A 21,514-nucleotide genomic window follows, 5' to 3' on the forward strand; every position below is an offset into this window, starting at 1 on the left:
TGACGAAAATTGACTGGAAGCAGAGCCTAGTGGGGAAGACAATAGAGCAACAATGGCAGGAGTTTCTGGGTGTAATTGAGAACATAGTGCAGAGGTTCATTCCAAAGAAAAGAAAGATTATCCAGGAGGGGGTTAGACAGCCATGGCTGACAAAAGACATCAGGAAATGTATCAGAGAAAAAGACAGAGCCTATAAAGTGGCCAAGAGCACTGAGAAATCAGAAGATTGGAAAATCTATAAAAACAAACAGTGGATAACAAAGAGAGAAATAAGGAAGGAGAGAATCAAATATGAAGGTAAGCTAGCCAGTAATATTAGAAATGATAGTAAATGTTTCTTTCAATACATAAGAAATAAACGAGGGCAAATGTAGAAATTGGGCCGCTCCAAATTGATGCAGGAAGGCTAGTGCTGGGAGATAAGGAAATAGCTGAAGAACTTAATAAATACTTTGTGTCAGTCTTCACTGTGGAAGACATGAGTAATATCTCAACAATTAAGGAGAGTCAGGGACAGAGTTGAGTGTGGTAGCCATTACAAAAGAGAAAATGCTAGAAAAGCTAAAAGGTCTAAAAGTTGAGAAATCTCCTGGCCCCGATGGGCTACATCCTAGAGTTCTGAGGGAGGTGGCTGAAGAAATAGTGGAGGCGTTGGTTGTGATCTTTCAAAAATCACTGGAGTCAGGGAAAGATCCAGATGATTGGAAAATTGCTGTTGTAACCCCCTTGTTCAAGAAAGGATCAAGACAAAAGATGGAAAATTATAGGCTGATTAGCCTAACCTCAGTTGTAGGTAAAATTCTAAAATCCATCGTTAAGGATGGGATTTCTAAGTTCTTGAATGTGCAGAGTCGGATTAGAACAAGTCAGCATGGATTTAGTCATGCCTGACAAACCTAGAATTCTTTGAAGAGGTAACAAGTAGGTTAGACCAGGGAAACCCAGTAGATGTTATCTATCTAGACTTCCAAAAGGCATTTGATAAGGTGCCTCACGGGAGGCTGCTGAGTAAGGTGAGGGCCCATGGTGTCAAAGGTGAGCTACTGGCATGGATTGAGGATTGGCTGTCTGACAGAAGGCACAGAGTTGGAATAAAAGGTTCTTTTTCGGAAAGGCAGTTCATGACCAGTGGTGTCCCGCAGGGTTCAGTGTTGGAGCCGCAGCTGTTCACTTTATATATTAATGATCTGGATGAAGGGAGTGGGGGCATTCTGGCGAAGTTCGCCGATGATATGAAGTTAGGCGGACAGGCAGGTAGTACTGAGGAAGTGGGGAGGCTGCAGAAAGATTTAGACAGTTTAGGACAGTGGTCCAGGAAATGGCTGATGAAATTCAACGTGAGCAAATGCGAGGTCTTGCACTTCAAAAAAAAAATACAGGGACGGACTATTTACTAAATGGTGAGAAAATTCATAAAGCCAAAGTACAAAGGGATCTTGGAGTGCTCATCCAAGATTCTCTAAGATTGACTTGCAGGTTGAGTCCGTGGTTCAGAAAGCAAATGTAATGTTGTAATTTATCTCGAGGGTTAGAACATAAAAGCAGCGATGTGCTACTGAGACTTCATAAAGCTCTAGTTAGGCCACATTTAGAATACTGTGTTCAATTTTGGGCCTCACACCTCAGGAAGGGCATACTGGCACTGGAGCGTGTCCAGTGGAGATTCACATGGATGATCCCTGGATTAGTAGGCCTAACATACGATGAATGGCTGAGGATCCTGAGACTGTACTCATTAGAATTTAGAAGGTTGAAGGGAGATCTAATAGAAACTTACAAAATAATGCATGGCTTAGAAAGGGTGGATGCTGGGAATTTGTTTCTGTTAGTTGAGGAGACTAGGACCCGTGGGCACAGCCTTAGAATTACAGGAAGTCAATCTAGAACGGAAATGAGACATTTCTTCAACCGGAGAGAGGTGGGCCTGTGCAATTCATTGCCACGGAGTGCAGTGGAGACCGGGACGTTAAGTGTCTTCAAGGCAGATATTGCTAAATTCTTGATCTCACAAGGAATTAAGGGCTATGGGGAGAGTGCAGGTAAGTGGAGTTGAAATGCACATCAGCAATGATTGAATGGCGGAGTGGACTTGATGGGCCAAATGGCCTTATTTTCACTACTATGCCTTATGGTCTTCATGGAAGGAAATAGGCGTTCTGTCTGGCTTGGAAGTGACTCCAGTCCCACACCAACATGGTTTGTTTTTAGCTACTTTCTGAAATAAAGTTGCATCAAACTGCTGGATTGCACTGATTCGAATCAATCATCACTTCCTTAAGGCAACTAAAAACAGGCAAAAAAAATGCCAGTTTGGCCAGTGAAACCCACATCACAAAAATAATTTTGAAAATGGACGAAGGATATTTGTTTAAAAATTAACATAATTTTTTGGCACAATGACCAAGATTGAAAATTTTTTAGAAAAAGACAAAGGATATTTTTGAAAGTTATTTTCTTGTGAGGCTTTAATATCCTTCATAATGTGAAAAGAAAGTGAACCTAAGGATGGTAAGGAATCTGATAATTTAGAAATGCTGAAAAAGAATGAATTAGGTATGAGACTATTTCCCACCACTGTGATGAAAACGTTTGAACACTCAACACATTATAATTTTACAGTGTGACGGGCTGAATGTTGCATTGGAGAGCTTTAGGGGACAAACTAGGCTGGCAAGAGTTTTCACCTGCCCCACGAAAGCCACTCTGACCAAAGCAAACTTTTCAGAGACAAGATCTTCAAATATTTGGAGCTGGTGCTTCTGCCATTTCATGGCACAGCCACAGTGCTTGCCTTGACTGTGCACTGACTACAGCATTAGTGGTCCCAGCTTTTCTGCACAATCTGTTTTAAAAATAAAGTTTTAAACTTCTAAGTGCCTCTCAATCTTTCAGCAATAATGGGACGAAGGGTCAAAGAGGCATCTTTTGTGCAGAATCTTCACTTTTCTTTGAACTCTGAAGACATTAAATTTGTTTCTGTTCTCATGAAAAAACTGGCAGGAGGTCATTGCAGCTATTGTAACCTGTCAGATCAATTTATATTTCAGCTAGAAATTGGTACAGCCCATTATAGCGAAGATATTGGAATACTTACCCTGTGATGTCAGATGATTCAAGTTATCATTTCCAATCCAGTATTCTCCATTGGCAGATTGAAAGTTTCCAAAACCTTCTTTGTAATCAGACCAGACTCTTGATTTAAAAAAAGCAATGTATTATATTTCATTTTTTTTGAGAATTAAATACAAAAGCATGTATAAGAAAAAAGTAACCAGGAATGGAAGTCATTGATGAATACCTCATCTGAGGATACTTTCAAATAGGATTAATTGGTTTCTACATGCTCAGGACCATAAACCATACCTCATGTAAATTGTGAAAAATGATTTAGTACAAAGCACAATTACATATTCAACTGCTGATAAGCTCAACAATATGAACTGTCATTAATGGTCTTGGATTTCTTCAAGCTTAACAAGAATATGCATGTATTATTAATTTGATGTGAGCACATCCATTATGAAATATACACCAACATTCATTATTAATCATCCTGAATATCCATAATTCATTAGAAATGGAAACACCTTATCAATTGAATAATTATGTTTAAAAGTAACCTCCTAGAAGTTATGAACACAATTTTTAAAATGAATCATAGGCTTGGGAACGTAAATACCGAAGGGAGGTAGGAATTTAAGGAAGAAACACTTCTGCTGGGACTTTGGATTGTTCACAATTCTGGGCTATTTACATTGCCCCTATCATTTCTCCTGGCAGAGGTGGTGGGGGTTGAGCAGAGTGTGACAGGTAGCTATCTTCAAGAGTGCTGCGGTGTTGTGTTGCAAGGGGCTTCATTAGTGGCAATGATTAACACTTTCAGAAGAAATAAAGGAGCCAAATATAATTTGAGGTGTCACAAGATGATTCAGCATTCAATAAAAATTAATCAGTAAAAAATATTGGAAAAAAATGAACTTATATTTATTCATTTCTTCTGGTTTTCAATGTTAGAAGAAGTTATCTAGAAGCATTAGATCGTGCTACTAGGGTGAGCAAGCTGATTCAAATATATAGGTACAATCATTAAACTGGGCTGATGCTTTCACATCAATTGATACTTCAAAGTAAATAAAGTAGTTAATACCAGTGCATTTAAAAATATCAATACACCCAGAAAAGAGGATTTTGATTGGACTTTTTGAGTTTTGCCATTCTAAGGACTAAACAAGATTCACAGGCAGATTAAGCAATCAGATGTGTACAGTCATCTGTTTTTATTGAATTGTTCAGTCAATATAAATAATATATATTTCACTGGCTGAAACCACACCCTTTACTACGTATATTAAGATGTATATTTTCACTGGGACTGAGTTGATAGCTCACAATGGTCTGCATGTTCCTTTATTTCTAATCTCCAAGAATCTATTATGTGTAATTTCCTGTTTCAGAGGCACCTTTTTTTTTAAAATAGCCTTATCTTTACAGAATGTGGAACTGTTGGCTTGGAGAACGTGGTGATGACAGTGAACTATCTTCCTGAACTTCTGCAGCCCATGTGGTAAAGTTGTTAGATATAATGTTCCAGGATTTTGACTCAGCAATCATAAAGGAATTGCACTATTCAAATGATGATCTGAGTTCAGCAGCATAAATTTGAATGGATTACTTTCAAAAAGACACTGATAAAAATGGATGAATGATGTTCTTTAAGATCAAATCAGACAACATTTGCTTATTGTTCAAGCAAGTGTTCTTCATTTGTTTCTGACTTTCAGTCATAAAGCACAAATCTCGTATCATACCGACAGTGTGGAAGTGAAATGTAATAATGTGACATGTTCTTTATTATTAAAAGCTCTGATTATTTGGCAGAGGATTTTCCCATTGTGATATTTGCTGCAAAATCCACAGAAATTTTATCTTTATGGAGGTTGTAATTATTTAATTGTTATACTTCAATGAAAAGCAATTTTGTGCATGTTAACAAGTAATTCTATGGGTTTTTTAAAATTACACTCTCCTGCCAATATATGTGAAGTCAAGGTAGCTTGTAAAATACAGTTCACAGCCATGCCTTCTAACTGCCTGCCCAACCAGAACCTGAGATATTGTACAGGGCTTGTGGGTGCATCAGTCATTTTATGGTTAACTCATGGCCAATTAAGTGCCTCATCCCACTCCCATTGTTCTTTTCTCGCGGCAGGAGGAAATCAAATCTAACAGCTTTCATTGCATGGCTGGTGTTGGACAAGGGAATCCTTTGGGGATTGCATGCAACCACCTCCCCTACTTAACACGCCATCTCCAGGCCTTTCAAACTGAGTTCCCTATCCTCCTCATCCCTTTGGATCTGCCACCTTCTCCCTAGTGATACCAGGAATTAGCTGTAGCCCAGCCTGCATTAGCTCCAGTTCTTCATGCAGTAATCCTATCAGTGATGGACCTTTCGTGCTGACCAAGTAAAATGTCAACTCTGGGAAAAGGCTCCTTCCAGATGACAAACATTAAATGTCTACAGGGCAGCTACCTCTCTGTGTGAGAACGTTATGTAATTATGTTTCGTCAGTCAGAAGACCCCTTTTCAGAGCAGGTTTCTGTCACAAGGGACCCCATAAACTCCAGCCCTACATTTTGAGTAACAAATTTTAATGTCAATTAAATTTTCAGTAAACTTCAAATGCTTACATCCTTTCACAAAAACAGTTGTAATTTGTTCAAGAGCAAAGCAACACATTGTACCTCAAAGCAACACATTGTAAGAAAAATTATACTCCTATGAACTATGAAAGATTCAGCTCATTTAGTAACATAAAAATATTAACTTCTGAGAACAGCAACATCAGGTTGAAATTTTGATGGAAAATTGAATGACCATATTATGGAAAGAATTCTGAACGTTTCTACCAAAAGAAGGGTCAATGATATGTGAGCGTTTTCTAAAGGATAGACTCAGCAGGATTATAAGCATTGTCCCCTGCTCTTTGAATGCAGTGTACAGCTGCACATTTAATACTTAATTATTGCTTTGAAATCTTTTTCTCAACAGATTAATTCATTCAAAATACATTCAAGACGTGTTATGTAACATTTAAAATTAGACCAAACCTGTCGAAATTTTCACTGCCATCAGTCCGTCTTTGGATGACTGTCCAGCCACCACCATCTCTCATATCACAGTACACCTTGAAGCTTGTGGGAGATGACAATGGTTGAATTCTATAAAACATACTCCGTCTATTTCCATTGTTGTAGATCTCGGCACAGTCTTTATGGAAAATAAAATTTCAGAATTTTATCAGTTCGCATTACTCCTGAGGAGGAGGTTGAAGGATAGAAGAATAAGTGTAGGGAAACAGGGAGAAGGATAGAAAATAGGCAACATGAAAGACAATTAGAACGATGCAGTTGGTAAAAAATAAACAGTGAAGAGGTGGCAAAGCAAAGAAAATCTTCCAGTAGGGGAATTGGATACGATTCATTCTTGAGAGGGAAATAATAATCTATTTAATCACAACTCCATTGAGGATAACCTGCAAAGGGTATGCTGTTTAGGGTGTGAACCTGACTACAGTGGTTTGGGATAATACATGCTCAAAAGCCTAAGTAGCTTATTATTTTCTTTACTTATTAATGAGATAAGGGCAAATAAATGAACTTTTTAAAAAAAGTGTTATTCTTTCACAGGGTATGGGCAAGACCATTAAGGCCAGCATTGTTGCCCATGACTAATCACCCTTGGCCCAAGTGACTTGCTGGTGCCATATCAGGGGCCAGTTAAGAGTCAATGACCTTGCAATGGATCTGGAGTGACATGTAGGCCAGATCAGATAGGGATGGAAAGCCTCCTTTCCTGAAGGACATTTGTGAATCAAATGGGTTTTTACACCAGTGATAGTAGTCGTAATCACAAAACTGCAATTAGCTTTTTAATCCATATTTCATGAAATGAATTTAAATTTCATCATTTCCCATTCCCTATACTTCTGGATTTCTTGTGTAACAGTACACAGTGTCATCAGAGAAAGAGAGTTCCAGAATTTTTACCCAGCGATAATGAAGATACAGTGATATGATTCGCAGTCTGGATGGTGTATGGTTTCTAGGAGAACTTATAATTGATGATGTTCACATGCATTTGCTGCCTTTATCCCTCTTGGTGGTACAGGTTATGCATTGGAAGATATACTTGAAGACGTGTTGGTGAGATGTTGTAGATCATGTACACTGCAGTCACTGTCTTCCATGGTACAGGGAATTAATGTTTAAGGTTGTAAATGGAATGCCAATAAAACAGTCTGATTTCTCTTCATTAGCAACTTGAGTGTTGATGGAGCTGTAGTCATAGAGGCAAGTGGAGAGTAACACATTCCTGACTTGTGCCTTGTAGGTAGTCTTGCTGCATGTGGGCTAAACTGTTTCAGTATCTGAGGAATTGCGAATGATATCAAACAATGTACTATCAACAGGAGAAACTGTCAATTCTGATCTTCTGATGGGCAGAAGGTCATTGGTAAAGGAGTTGCAAATGCTGGGACTTCTCCCGAGGACTCCTACAGAGAGGCCCTGGTGCTGAGATGATTAACCTTCAACAATTACAACCATCTTCTTTTGTCTTAGGTATAACTACAATCAGCCAAGAGTTCTGCTCAAAACCCCATTGACTTCAAATTTGCGAGAGATCCTTACTGCTATACTTGATAAAAAGTCAAGAGATGTCATTTGAACCCACCTTTGGAGTTTAATCTTCACCAAAACTCTAATGAGGTCACCTTGATGGAATCCAGACCAAACTTCATTGAGCAACGTTAATGATGAGTAAGCACCAGTTCATAGCAATGGCAGAGACAGAAATCATGGGATCTGGTGCTTCTTCTGTTTCCAGGCACCTTGGATCTCTTCCATATTGGTCCCCTTTAATCTTCAACAACTTCTGTGATGCATCATGTTTTGGATCTAATAGAATACAGTCATGGAACAGCGAAGGAGGCTATTTAACCCACCAAGACTTCCATAGTACTTTCAAAGGGAAATTCAGTTAATCCCACTACTACCTTGTTCCATTTATTTTTAATTTCCTCTTCTGCAAATATTCATCACAATTCCTTTTATAACACTCATTGAAACTGTAATTATCACAATAGTTGGAAGGTGTGTATTCTAAATTCTAACCAATGCTTCTGTAAAATCTCTTCCATCTGTTTCATTTGGTTCATTTCTCAATAAATGTAAATAAATTGAATCTGGGCCATCTGATTATCGATCCATCACCCATTGGAAATGCTCTCTACTCTGTACCCTCATAATTTCATATGTCTCCAGCAAATCTACACAGACCTCTTGGCCCTCGGGAGAGCCAACACAGCTTCTCTGTAATCTCTACTCCTGTCGGCATTCTAGTAGATCTCTTCTGAATACTCTATAAAGCCATAACATTCTCCCAGTGCCTCAAATTGGATTCCACAGTCACAGTGGAGTCGAACTGTTTATATAAGGTCAGCAAAACGTCTTTACTTTTTCACTCCAAGCCTTTATTTATAATGATTTAGAGATGCCGGTGTTGGACTGGGGTGTACAAAGTTAAAAATCACAACACCAGGTTATAGTTCAACAGGTTTAATTGGAAGCAGTAGCTTTTGGAGCGCTGCTCCTTCATCAGGTAGTTGTAGTGTATAAGATTGTAAGACATAGAACTTATAGCAGAAGTTTACAATGTCATGGAACTGAAATCATATATTGAAAAAGACCTGGATTGTTTGTTAAGTCTCTCATCTGATAGAATAATCATGTTGGTTTCAGTTCTTTCATATGTAAATCGCAAAACCTTTTTAAAAGTAATATTCTCAAGTGAACTTTAACAATTGGTGTCATGTTGGCCCAGATAATGTATTGAAGGTGTGAACTTCCCTGTGTGACTGTCAGACTGATTCTAATCTAAAAAAACGGATTTACAGAATCTTACATGAATTCATGGACACAAACTCCTATACATACACACTCCGACACACACAAACTCCTACACACTGACACACCGACACACACATACACACAAACTCCTGTACACACACATACACACACTCCTACCGACACACACTCATGCAGACCCTCATACACTCCCACACTTACACATGCACCCTCTCACAGATTTATACCCCTTTACACTCACATATACACACTCTCCCACAGACACCCATAACCTCCCCCCACCCCGACACACACACACACACATATATACGTTTGTGGGGTGAATCTGCAGAACTATGTTTTACTTTGCTGAAAAACTGCATGAATACATGCAAGATTCTGTAAATCCATTTTTTAGGTTAGAATCAGTCTGACCATTGTGACACAGACAGCCTCACAGGGAGCTAACACCTTCAATACCTTATCTGGGCTGACATGACACCAATTGTTTAAGTTCACTTGAGAATGTAACTTTTAAGAAAGTTTTGGGATTTACATATGAAAGAACTGAAACCAACATGATCATTCTAACAAATGAGAGACTTAACAAGCAATCAAGGTCTTTTTCAATATATAATTTCAGTTGCACCATACTGTAAACTTTTGTTATAAATTCTGTTTCTTACAATCTTATACTCCACAACCATCTGATGAAGGAGCAGTGGCCCGAAAGCTAGTGCTTCCAATTAAACCTGTTGAACTATAACCTGGTGTTGTATGATTTTTAACTTTATTTATAATTCCCATTGAAAGTTCAGGATTTCGTAGGACCCACTTCACCATCTTTTTGTTAGACAGTTGCACACATGGTCATTTATATTATGCAATCAATTTTTTGAATGTGGCTTTTTGCAGAATCATATTTTACAAGGGCTCTTTGTGAGATTTTTCTTATAATTTGCAGAGGCTACTTCTTACTTACAGGTGCTTATGTCTCATGAATTCATTTATTTGGTGATGCAGTTAGATCATAACAATATTTTCTGTACTTGACTCACACAGAAACTCAAATTAGAAGAATTCTATTAAACTTAGAACAACAACACACAAAGAAGGCAGTGATTTCCTAGACAGCAGTGTTTAAATTGGCAAAGAGAACAGGCATAATTTTGCAATAAAAGTATTTTTGTTAAAACAACTCACAGACACTTTTGCACAAATAAAACCGTCGCCCTTAACACTGCTTCTGCAAACTGGTGAGGTCATAACTAAAGCTGCTCCATCACATATACCAAACGTTGGAATATTTTAACCAGGCAATTGCAATCTTTTTTACTGCATCTCATGTCTTAACCATAGAATTAAATTTAATAAATAACAGAGCTAATTAAAATGGCATCCAATAAATATTACCCAAATATTATCTCCTGATCTTATGCAGTTTAGAGATTCCACTTTTATTTTTCAAGCAGTTAATTACTTTAGTGATTTTAAGCCTTTCTGGCTCCTAGGTAGTTGAGTGTTCCATTACTGATTGTTCTTTCTTTGCAGCCTCCTCTTCTGCCCACTCTTTTCCAGCTTCCAGCTTCCTTCTTCCCTTCCCCCAACACATAACAGTCTCCTTCTTCGCTCCTACATGACAGCTTCCTTCTTCTCCTTTTCCCAACAGCCTCCTCCTTTCTTTCCATCCACCACCCCTTGAAGTCTCCTCCTTCCACCCCTGTACAGATGTTCCCTGTGAACTCAGCTAACAGCAAACTCCCAGTACCAGATCCATATACAGCAACCTAAGGCCCACGCCAATAACAGAAAATCCAGTGACTTGCTCATCATGATAATTTACCTTCCGGGTTGCTACTGTAAGTATAAGCTGGTTCTGTCTCATGTGAGCCTAGCAGTAAATGTGGGAGATAGATAAACTCTGATAGGAAGAGCATGAGAGATACAGAATCTTTCATGAGAAGAGAAACTCCTCACAAATTTTGTTCTTCTGGTGAGCAGGGATGACCTTGTTCTGACTGGTTGAGCATAGATCCTCTTGAAAGTATTGACATTGTGCACCCCCTTTCTTGGAGCCTGGCTAATTACAGTATTAATTACACTAGTCAGCACTTTGCTGCTGATCAGAAATGGATTGATGGGATGGTAATTTTCTGGATTTGATAGGTCATCCCTTTTGTAGACAGAAAACCTAACTAGGCAACTTTTCACATTGTCAGGTAGATTGCTGTGTTGTAGTTGCACTGGAACAGCTTGGCTCAGGTTACAGCTAATTCTGAAGTTCTGCAATGTTTCTTACCACAGCTCAGATGCTGTTGGCTCCCATGGCCATTGCAATATCCAATGTCCTCCATCATTTCTTAATTTACATATAGTCAATCAAATTGTTTAAAGACTGACATCTGAAATGAGTGAGATCTCATGTTGATGCTGGGATGGAATGTCTATCTGACACTTTGAGGTAAATGGTTCCAAGGCTTTAGTCTTGTCCTTTGCACTGATGGGCTCTCCCTTCATTTAGAATGGGATGTTTTTGGCAGCTCTTCCTCCTCTGGTTAGTTAACTGTTCACCACCAGTCTCAATTGGATGTGGTTGAACTGCCGAATTTTGATTTATTTCAGGATTTTGTTTGTGTGCTGCTTTTGCTGTTCAGCATACATGTAATCCTGTGTAGTAGCTTTTACTGATGCTTCTCCTGATATGCTTTACTACAGTTCTTATTGAAACCAGGATTGATCCCATGGTTAGGTGATGATGCAACAGAATTTTTGACCCAATAATCGTGAAGAACTGAAACATTCAATGTGATGTCATCAGTGTGAAGACAGGGGCTTTGACTGCTCAAGAACGGTGTTGTGGTCATTACTTCCATGTCTGTCATGAATATGGACAGGCAGATTGGTGAAGGGGAGGGCAGCAGATTTTTCCTTCCTGCCTGCTGCTGGCCTGAATTCTGGCAGGTATGTCTTTCAGAACTTGGCCAGTACAGTCAGTCATGATGTTATGTTTATTCTTCTTCCAAATGGTGTTTAACATGATGAGAATCAGCAGTAAGTACATGTGACCATACAAAATGGGAGCAGAATGAGACCCTCAAGCTTGTTCTGGCACTTAATTACACCATGAGTGATCCATTTAATTTTCAAATGCCACATTCCATCTGCCCCGATATCCTTCATTCCCTTTCCTAACAGGAATCAATCTAACTCGGTCTTAAAAATATTTTATTTTATGACCCTGTCTCCACCACATTCTGAGGCAGAGAATTCTGAAGTTGCACAATCCTCTGAGAGAAAAATATTCTATTCTCATGTGGCCTGAGAAGGGGACCCTTAATTTTAAAACAATGCTTCAGGACTCACCCACAAGAGAAAACATCTTTCCATATCCACCTTGTCAAGACGATTCAGGGTCTTATACATTTAAAAGAAGTAATCTCTCATTCTTATAAACTCCAGTAGAAATAACACCAGTCTGTCCAACCAATCTTCATAAGACAAACCACTTAATCCAGGTAACAATCTAGTAAACTTCTTTGAAATTGGTTCCTATGTATTAACATCTTTCCTTAAATAAGGCGAATAAAATGCCACAAAGTATTTTAGATATAACCTTACCGATGCCCTGTATTATTGAAGCATAACATTCTCACAATTATGTTAAGTTTCCCTTGCATTGAAGGATAGCATCCCATTCACCTTTTTGTAACATGCTGTACCTGCATGCTAATTTTTTTGTGATTTGAGCATAAGAACATCTAAATTCCTCTGCATCTCAGAATTCAGCTGTCACTCTCAATTTAAATAATAACTTGGTTCTCAGTTTTCCAACCATATTAAACAACTTCACATTTTCCCACATTATATTCCACCTGCCAGATTCTTGCCCACTCAATCTCTGTGTCGGTCTGAAACCACTTCTTCAAGGGGCAACGGGCAGGTGTTTGCATTTGCTATTGTTGGTGCATAGTTTGATGATAGGTGGTCCATATAACTTTACTCTCCTTATTTGACTTTTCTGTCACAGTTTGATGTGAATTATCTTGCCAGCCAATTTCAAAGGGTGACTGAGAATCCAATATGTTGTGAGTCTGAAGTACACGTAAGACTGGCTGTGCGATTATCCCAGACTTTCGTTCCAACCGTTTAATAGTTTCATGATCATCATTAGGAGTCTTTTTATTCCAGATGGAGTAATTAATTAAATTTGAATTCCATGAACTCCTGTAGTGAACTTGTGTCTTTGATGTAATATTCTGGGACATTGGGATTACTAGTCTTAGTAACACGATCATTACACTACCATTGCTACAAGTGACCTTATACCTGATACCTTGTAGCATTCAATATTTAATATTTCTCTACAATTGGCATGAAATTTTATTTATGTATGCGTTGAATTTTTATTGCTATGTCAAAAGCTTTAAATCCAGTCTCCATGTCTCTTACAAGCAAGTTGTTACTTAGATATTGGAGGATCTTAGAAATAATTTTTGGCTAGTATGGTGGGAAAAATGCAATCTGACTTGTATTAAGAATGTCCAGTGGGAAGGTTTTCATTCTTTCAACTTACAGTAGTTTGCAGGTTAACATTTAGAAACAGAAACATTGACCAATTGCATTTGTCTGTTGCAAAAGAGGTCTCAGGCAACTCCTACATTCCAGCTCTTGGTCTGTAGCTTTGAACATTACAGCATATTAAAGCAGTTCTTAAAAAAAAGTGTTTTTGCTATCACAATCCCTCAGGCAGTAAGTTCCAGACTTCACAATCATCTTGGTATTTTTTTCCCAATTCCTCAATTCCCTTTAAACCTTCACTATGCCTCCCATTATTAACCTCTTTGCTAAGGAGAATTGATCATTCCAATCCAGTCTCTCCAGGCTGATCAGAATTTTATTCACCTCTCAGTCTCCACTTCTCCAAAGAAAACATCTGCAGCCTAAGCAAGCTACCATTCTCCAGGCTTGGCAATTTATTATAAATTGTGCAGAGAAAACAGAGCTAATATTTCAGATCCAGTGACTCTTCTTCAGAAGGTTAGCCATGCTTTCTCTCCACAGATGCTGCCAGACTGGCTGAATTTTCCCAGCAATTTCTGTTTTTGATTCTGATTTCCAGCATCTGCACTTTTTTTTTCATTATAAATTTCTTCTGTGTTTATATCCTTTCTATAATGTGTGCGACTAATGCTGAATGCAGTCCTCTAGCTCTAATATACTAGTGATTATTACAAACACAACATAACCACCTTGTTCTGGTATGTCTCAGCTAATAATAAACAATATCCCTTATGCCTTAACTAACTTATACTGTTGACTGTTCTGTTCTGCTGCCATGTGTAACAGGCAAATGTTCATTCATAAATAGACTTACCTGACTAAGAGTTTCAATAAACTTTGAAAGAAAATATATTTATTTCTTCAATCTTAATATAATTTAAGTAGATGGCCCAGGAAATGTTAAACTGGTTGCTAATTCTGTACCCAAATGTTACTAAACTGATGATGAACTCTAGTAAAACATCCTGGTATTTTCATTAGTTATCTGACTGCTTTGTGCATTTTGTAGTATGTTTCTGTTTGCTTATTTTCAAAGTTTCTATTTCTTTTAAAATCACAGTGACTTTAAGCTTTTTTTGTCATCCTGGTGACTACCAACATAACTTCATGCTTATAGAATCTTAGGGTTAAAACTAAATTATATGTGACCTGCAAAGAGATTTCTTCCTCTGAGATCATTAGTAGCATCATCTTCTGAAGCACCAGTGTCACGCATATTTTCCCTTTCATTTAAGAGCCGCTGAATCTGTAGTTGCTGCTGTTTAATCTGTAATTCCAGAGCTTTCACTTGAGCTCTCAGTCGTTCTTGTTCCTGTTGACAGTCAATTGGTGCCTATGGAATCAAACAAGCTCTTCAGAATATATACCTTCAAAACAATCTCCCAAGAAAATTGTGAGGTATTTCTATGGTCAAATTGTCCTAGGAAATTATCAAGTAGATGGGGACAAACATATTCTGGATGGTGAACCTGGAATGTTGTCTACTCCTTTTAAATCAAAGGCCAGCTTTCTTGCAGTAAATTCCTACCATCACCAGATGTTTGCATTAGTTTATACGACCAAATCAGAAGTAACAGTGCTGACATATCAAGAGTAGACCATGCTTACATCTGAAAATTTAAGTGGTGCCACATCACATCACAGGTAAAATACAGCTGGTATGTGTAGATGTGTGCTGCAAAATATGTTCACTTCTCATTGCAAAATTGAAATTTGAAAGTGCCAGAAAGGACAACAATTTTTTGTCATTTTTTTCTTCAGTTTTAATTTTGAGACAGATATAAGCAGTGATTTGCACGGCTATGATTATCTAACATTTTGTAATTCTGAATCTTGAATTGATTAAAATATTAGTTCAAAGATGATAAATGCAAAAAAGTGAATATTTTAGATATTTCTTTAAATTGTCTATAATACTGCATTTAAATTTAATATTAAACAGCTGTAAACCTCGCTAACTTTGCAAAGTTCTCCCTCTGTAATTACATGGGTTCCCGGGATAACAGGAAAAGTCGAATTGAGGTGAGAATCATTGGGGAATCTTTCTAATTTACATGGACCATTCCTTTCCTGGTACGTATGGCTGAGGAAACTAATTTTTTAAAAGAATAGGGCATTGCCAGAATCAGTGTACTAAACTTCAAATCCCACTCAACTGTTAAGATATCATGCATGCATTTTTCTGTCAAAATAGCAGCCTGGGGTAAACAAAACAGCGACGTAAGCGGAAACCAAATTGGTTTCCTTCAGCGTCGTACTGATCGCTAAAAGCGAAATTGACACTTGTACAGCTCTTTATCCCCAAAGTACTTAAAATTCCTCAACAAGTTCTCTTGTCAGCACCGCTTCTGCAAGCAGTAAGCTATCGGGAGTGTGTATAAGAAGTGCAAAGTTCACGTAAATTGTGAGATGGGAAAAGGATGGGGGGATGTGGGCGGTGTAGGCAGGGCCGAGGTCAGAAATACAATAGAAAACATCTGGCAGTTTTTTTTTCATTCACATCCTCTCTTTCTGTGTTGTGGGAAGGTTTTCCAATGCAACCGCGTTTTTGTATTATAGACGTTCAATGAACTAACCAATAAATACAATAAATAACTTGCGAGAGATGTACTTTGCTATCCGATTGCAATGCTTGAATTTGAAGTCTCTTGGAAAAAGAGAAATGTAGCACGCACACCCACTTCCCATCACATTGTGCTCACTTACCGCGCGGCTGCAGTCCTGCAACAAGACACAGACCAAGAGGGAACACGCACAAACCAAGACTCGCTGCATTTTGGAACTTCTAGTAAACACAACATTAAGAGAGAAATATATTAGCCCCAGCTCAACATTATCACGAGACGAAGATTTCAACTTTATGATATGGAAGCAATCAAAATATACTGAATAACTATTCAAAGAACAAAGATGTAACACTTACTTCGTTCTGAGAATGGGAGTAACAGAACTCCTCCTGTGAGCTCCAAGGCGCGGGGACTTGAAGAGTTTTAGCTTCAGCTGCTTTCAGTGTTTTTGATTTTATCTCTGGTGACTCAGTGGGCAGGAATCTTTTCCAAGACCGTTGTCAGAAGAAAACACGGATCAGCAAAGCCAAGGAAACTCGAGGGTGACCACAAGGAAAACAGAATTAGGAACACATCCCAGTGCACAGATAGCTGGAGCTAATGAGATTGTTTTTTTAGAAGAAAAAACCGCAATTTAGGTTTACACTTCATGCAATGAATTAAGACTTGGCAGTTTCTGCTCGGGGCCGTACTCTGTCCTTCACCAAATGGGATGGTAAACAGGGGAACATCTGTGACCAAATCATGACATTTAAAACAAAATTAAGAAATAGCTCAGTGCAGGAGAATGAAAATAAACCAAACAATGAGGATTTTTAAAAGTGTATTTAACTCAATAACGGGCAGGGTATCACTCTTGCCTTCTAATGGCAGACCAGGGCAGGGAACCTTCTCTGCCGCAGTCGGGCATGAGTAATGATGTCAGAATGGTAACATGAACTTGTCCACCATCTTAGGATGAGATGACTGGGTTTTCAAACTGGCAGGCCAAACTTCTAACAATGCTTACAACTTCTTGTAAGAGTTCATGCAAGTTAGAGGGCTACAGAGAAGGGCAGGAGAGTGGGACTAGCTGAGTAGCTGTTCTGGGAGCCAGTGCAGATACAATGGCATCCTTCCGTCCTGTTAAATTCCCTGATTCTATGATTCTTAGGAAAATCTGTAGAATGGGACACTGTCCATGCCTTCCTCCTTTACCACAAGTCAAGAGAGATTGTCCATCTCAACACTCTGCTAACCTGCCCCTCACCCTGTCAACTCTGACTCACCATCAACCCTGCTCTTTCTGAAAAAAAACATCCAAATTGCTGAGGCAAAGGGAAATTCACCACCACAAGTCGTGGTTCATGAAATAAATTACACACACTGTAAAAAATGTTGGGTATGAAAGAGAACAGTACAGAGAAATATGTTGGTTGTGCGATATTAATTACACAAAGAGAAGGTTTTATTTAAGTAGTATGGACATGCTTCCATTTATTATGGTACCTTACCTTCTTTTAATGACTTCAGCGGTAAGCTTCTTCTCCCAGCCAAAGCCCAGTGAAAGATGGCTTCCAGCAGCCCAGAGTGGCAGTATAGGCCTGGTGCCTGGTGGGGAGGTTTCCCATTTGGTGGTCTTTTTGTGTGGTGATCTTATCCAGGAAGGGTGGTCTTACCCTCGGGTAGAGGTCTTCTTTGGCGGTTTCTGGGTATGCCCGCAGCTCAGCTTGTAGATCTAATGCTGGTGGGGAGGATTCATCTTGGCTTGGAGGTCTCGTTCTTCCTTTAGAGGCAGTTTCCAGTGGCCCAACATTGGAGGTCTAGACCCTGTATGGAGGTCTCATCTCAGTATGGCAGAGCAATCTTGGCATGGTGTAGCAGTCTTGGTCCAGCCCTGTGTGACGGTTTCAGCCTTGTTTTCCAGGGTACCCTGCACCCAGGAGCTATTAATTGATTTGTGATGAACTTTTACTATTCTTCTTATTGTTATTGACTTCTGTCATTAATTTAGGCACCATGGTAGAGTGACTTTTAAAACTTGTCACTGTACGTTTTGTGAAAATACACATGATAATAAATTGCTATATGTTGAATTGCAAAGTCTATTCAATATAAATTATTACCAGGTTCCCCAGCTATCCCAATTTAGTATTATATTTATTTTTGTATTTATTTATAGCCTCTGCTCTTCCTATCATTGTAACATTTCCACTTCTACAAATGCTCCACCTGGGTTTCTAGATCTCTGCTTCTTTCAACCCTCATCTTATGAATGTCATCTCCATTTCAGGTAGCTCAGTGGCTCAGTGGTTCGCACTGCTGCCTCACATCACCAGGGACCCTGGTTCAATTCCTGCCTTGGGCAACTATCTTTGTGGAGTTTCCACATTTTCCTCGTGACCGCCTGGGTTTACTCTGATTTCCTCCCACAATCCAATGATGTGCAAATCAGGTGAATTGGCTATGCTAAATTGGCAAGTCGGGGTAAATATAGGGCAGGTTATTCTTTGGAGGGTTGATGTTGGCTGAAGGGCCAGTTTCCATGCTGTTGGGAATCTAATCTCTTTGGAGGCTTTGTCTTATCCATGAAATGTTAACTCTTTCTCTTTCCACAAATACTGCCTGACTTTCTGCGTATCTTCACCAAATTTTATTTTTATTTTAATTTTTAGGATATCTTTTGGTCACTTTTATCAATAATGACTTCCATGGCTCAGCATTATTTTGTCTGATTACCTTTCAGTGGAGCATTTTTGTGTTGGTTGCAACAATAAAAGCATTTTATAAGAGTGACTTATTTTTATTGTTCACTAAGGGAGAGGCATGGGCTCATATATTTGATCTTATGAAATTTTTCCACCGTCAAAAGTCATTTAATAAAGCTGCAAATATTCATGGATTCATACATGGTATTTTCCCCTTATCTTCCATAAGTTGCTTAAATCTAATTATTCATTTTTCTCTGCATGCAGTCTCTCTAATATGCATAGTGTCTGATTCCAGTTTGATAGGTGATGAAGTGAGAATATTATGCAAATTCCAGTGAGCAATCTTGCTGTTAAATTGGGTAATTGCCTTCAGGCATGAAGCAAATTTCATTTGATATCATATTAAGAAGAGCATAGTCAACTGCTCAGTGGCTTCGTACAACTGTTCAAAGAGAAATAGTGTTCACTATGCCCAAATAATAAAACCTCATAACTGAAAATTTTGCTGGTAAGTATTTTACAAAACTGAAAATAAAATTAAAAATGCAGGATGAAGAATTTACAGAAGGGAGACTTACAAACACTTAAAAAGTGCAAAGAAGCCAAATTGCATTGCATAATTAGAAAAATGGGACAAAGTTGAGAATGTAAGTTCATTTTGTACTGGCACAAAACTAATTAGTTAATTAAAAGCTGTTGGGCAATTCCCTCAGAAGTTGGATTCCAGTTCTTCAGGCCACATCAATGTTGTCCTGTTATCCTGAAAGTTGACTTGACAACTTGAGCCCATTTCAAAGCTGAATCAAAAACATTATATCAAAATGTAGAAATATGAAATGCATTGATACAACAGTGATAGAAAGCCAAATTCCAGTATATTACCTGGAGATGTAGATTGGAAAATTTGTATATATATCACTTGATTCTTTGATGCTATGGAATGCGCTTTGCCTCCAACATTTTTTTAATTCATGGATGTGGCCACCACTGGCTCAGCTAGCATTTATTGCCCACTCATGAATGCCCAGAGGGAAGTTAAGAGTCACCCCATTTCTGTGAATCTGGAGTCACATCTAGGCCAGACCAGATTGGGATGGCAGTTTCTTCCTTAAAGGACATTAGTGAACCAGATGGGTTTTTCCCAACAATCTGGATGGGCTCCAAATTCATGGGCATCATTAAACTCCTAACTCTAGATTTTCATTGAAGTCAAATTCCATCTGCAATTGCAGAATTTGAACTCAGGTCCCTATGTGATAGTGTAAACATCAGAAATTTAATAGCTGTTCATAGATTGAAAGAATCAATAAAGGTAAACTGTTACACACTATGAAGCAGCAATAACTCCATCTGGAATAAACTATTAAGGGGCAAGGATAAACCTAGACAGAATTTGAAAGCAATTACCCATGTCTGGAAAGCGACAGAAAGAAAACCGTTTTATCAACTGCTTGATGAATGGCCACCTATGTCACAAGGACAAATGATTGCCCTGCAGAAGAATTTAAGGAATTAATCACAGGACAGCCGTGTCTTCAAACACACAGTTAAGGCCAGAGGAAGGCAAGCTGCAGATTTGCAATATTTTGGATGAAAGAATTTAAAGGATCATTAATAATATTGCATCATGGACCTGAAGGATGAAAATTTGTATAAGACTCCAACAGCAGAACAACTCAGCAGCAGAATGTTTTGAAGAACAATACTGCATAAGGACTGAACCTTGGGCTCATCCAAGACAGATGTTGTTGGTTGGAATCATAGGTAAATTCCATCTTTAATCAGGGCATAGGTAAATTGAGTTGTGGGATTTAACTTGCTTACTTGACATCTCTTATTTTGGTTGCTACATGTAATAACATTTAAATAATTGTTTCAGTACTTGATTGTGAGATTTTTTAATAAGTAGCTGAATTAAAGGTGATTTACTCACAGTATCCAGAATATTACCTGGGCCTCTGGATTAACAGTTCAGCAGCAGTACAACTAAGCCTCTCCTTCTATGTTGGCATACAAAACAGTTTAGATTAAATTAGATTAGATTCCTGACAGTGTGGAAATAGGCCGTTCAGCCCAACAAGTCCACACTAACCCTCTGAAGAGTAACCCACCCAGACCCATTTCCCTCTGACTATTGCACCTAACACTATGGGCAAGTTAGTATTGGCCCCAAAATGTTAATTCAGAAACTTTGGAATAACTTGATCCAGTAATACGTAAACAGCTATCTCAGGGAGAGCGGGTCAGTCATTCTAGCTTGTTGCTAGTCAGTTCTACAGTGTTTATGCGGGATAGATCTCGTTACCACCTCTGAATAAATAACAATGTCCCTTACCTACTGTTGTTAATGAGTCTTCAGGCATATAACCTGTTTTCTTACTATTATGTAATAAACCACTTCTTGTTACTCAAATATCAGTCTTTTCTGCCAAAGACTTAATTGTGTTTAACCCTTCACCATTAATATTAGTAAGTTTGTGTGCTTGTATTAGAAGAAGGGTTGGGAGAGGTATAGCTAGCCAAAAAAGATTCTACCATGACCAGGTGCCAGCTGCAGGCATCTCTTACAAAGTTTTTAGCATGAACAAATATTTTTGGTTGTGCCCGGCATTAGTGAGTAGGCAAGAAGTATGCAGAGTGCTTGATTGTGAAATAGGAATGTATGTAAAATTAGATGGATGTTTTGCAAACAATGCTGCTATTTTGGAACTCAACATTTCAGCTACCATCCTGTCTTAAGCAACAGTGTATACCTTCAATGTCAGAAGGACCTCATAACAATGCTTTCAA

At 38.5% G+C, this 21,514-nt stretch overlaps 1 protein-coding gene across 1 annotated transcript in view; it reads right to left on the bottom strand.

Moving 5' to 3' along the window:
* The window catches only part of fgl1 (fibrinogen-like 1), a 37,784-nt gene extending 21,242 nt beyond the window's left edge, over positions 1 to 16,542 (bottom strand). The window contains exons 1-5 of the mRNA XM_043690033.2: positions 16,391 to 16,542; positions 16,174 to 16,252; positions 14,617 to 14,800; positions 6,112 to 6,271; positions 3,095 to 3,192 (exon numbers count right to left, since the gene is read on the bottom strand). Of these exons, the coding sequence (XP_043545968.1) occupies positions 3,095 to 3,192; positions 6,112 to 6,271; positions 14,617 to 14,800; positions 16,174 to 16,242 (511 nt within the window). The 5' untranslated portion in view covers positions 16,243 to 16,252; positions 16,391 to 16,542. The remainder of the gene's footprint in view (positions 1 to 3,094; positions 3,193 to 6,111; positions 6,272 to 14,616; positions 14,801 to 16,173; positions 16,253 to 16,390) is intronic.
* Positions 16,543 to 21,514: the final 4,972 nt, after the last annotated feature.

Source organism: Chiloscyllium plagiosum, unplaced genomic scaffold (assembly GCF_037043375.1).
Source record: "Chiloscyllium plagiosum isolate Xiang-an unplaced genomic scaffold, Cpla_swu_hap1 HiC_scaffold_1, whole genome shotgun sequence".
Lineage (NCBI taxonomy): Eukaryota > Metazoa > Chordata > Chondrichthyes > Orectolobiformes > Hemiscylliidae > Chiloscyllium > Chiloscyllium plagiosum.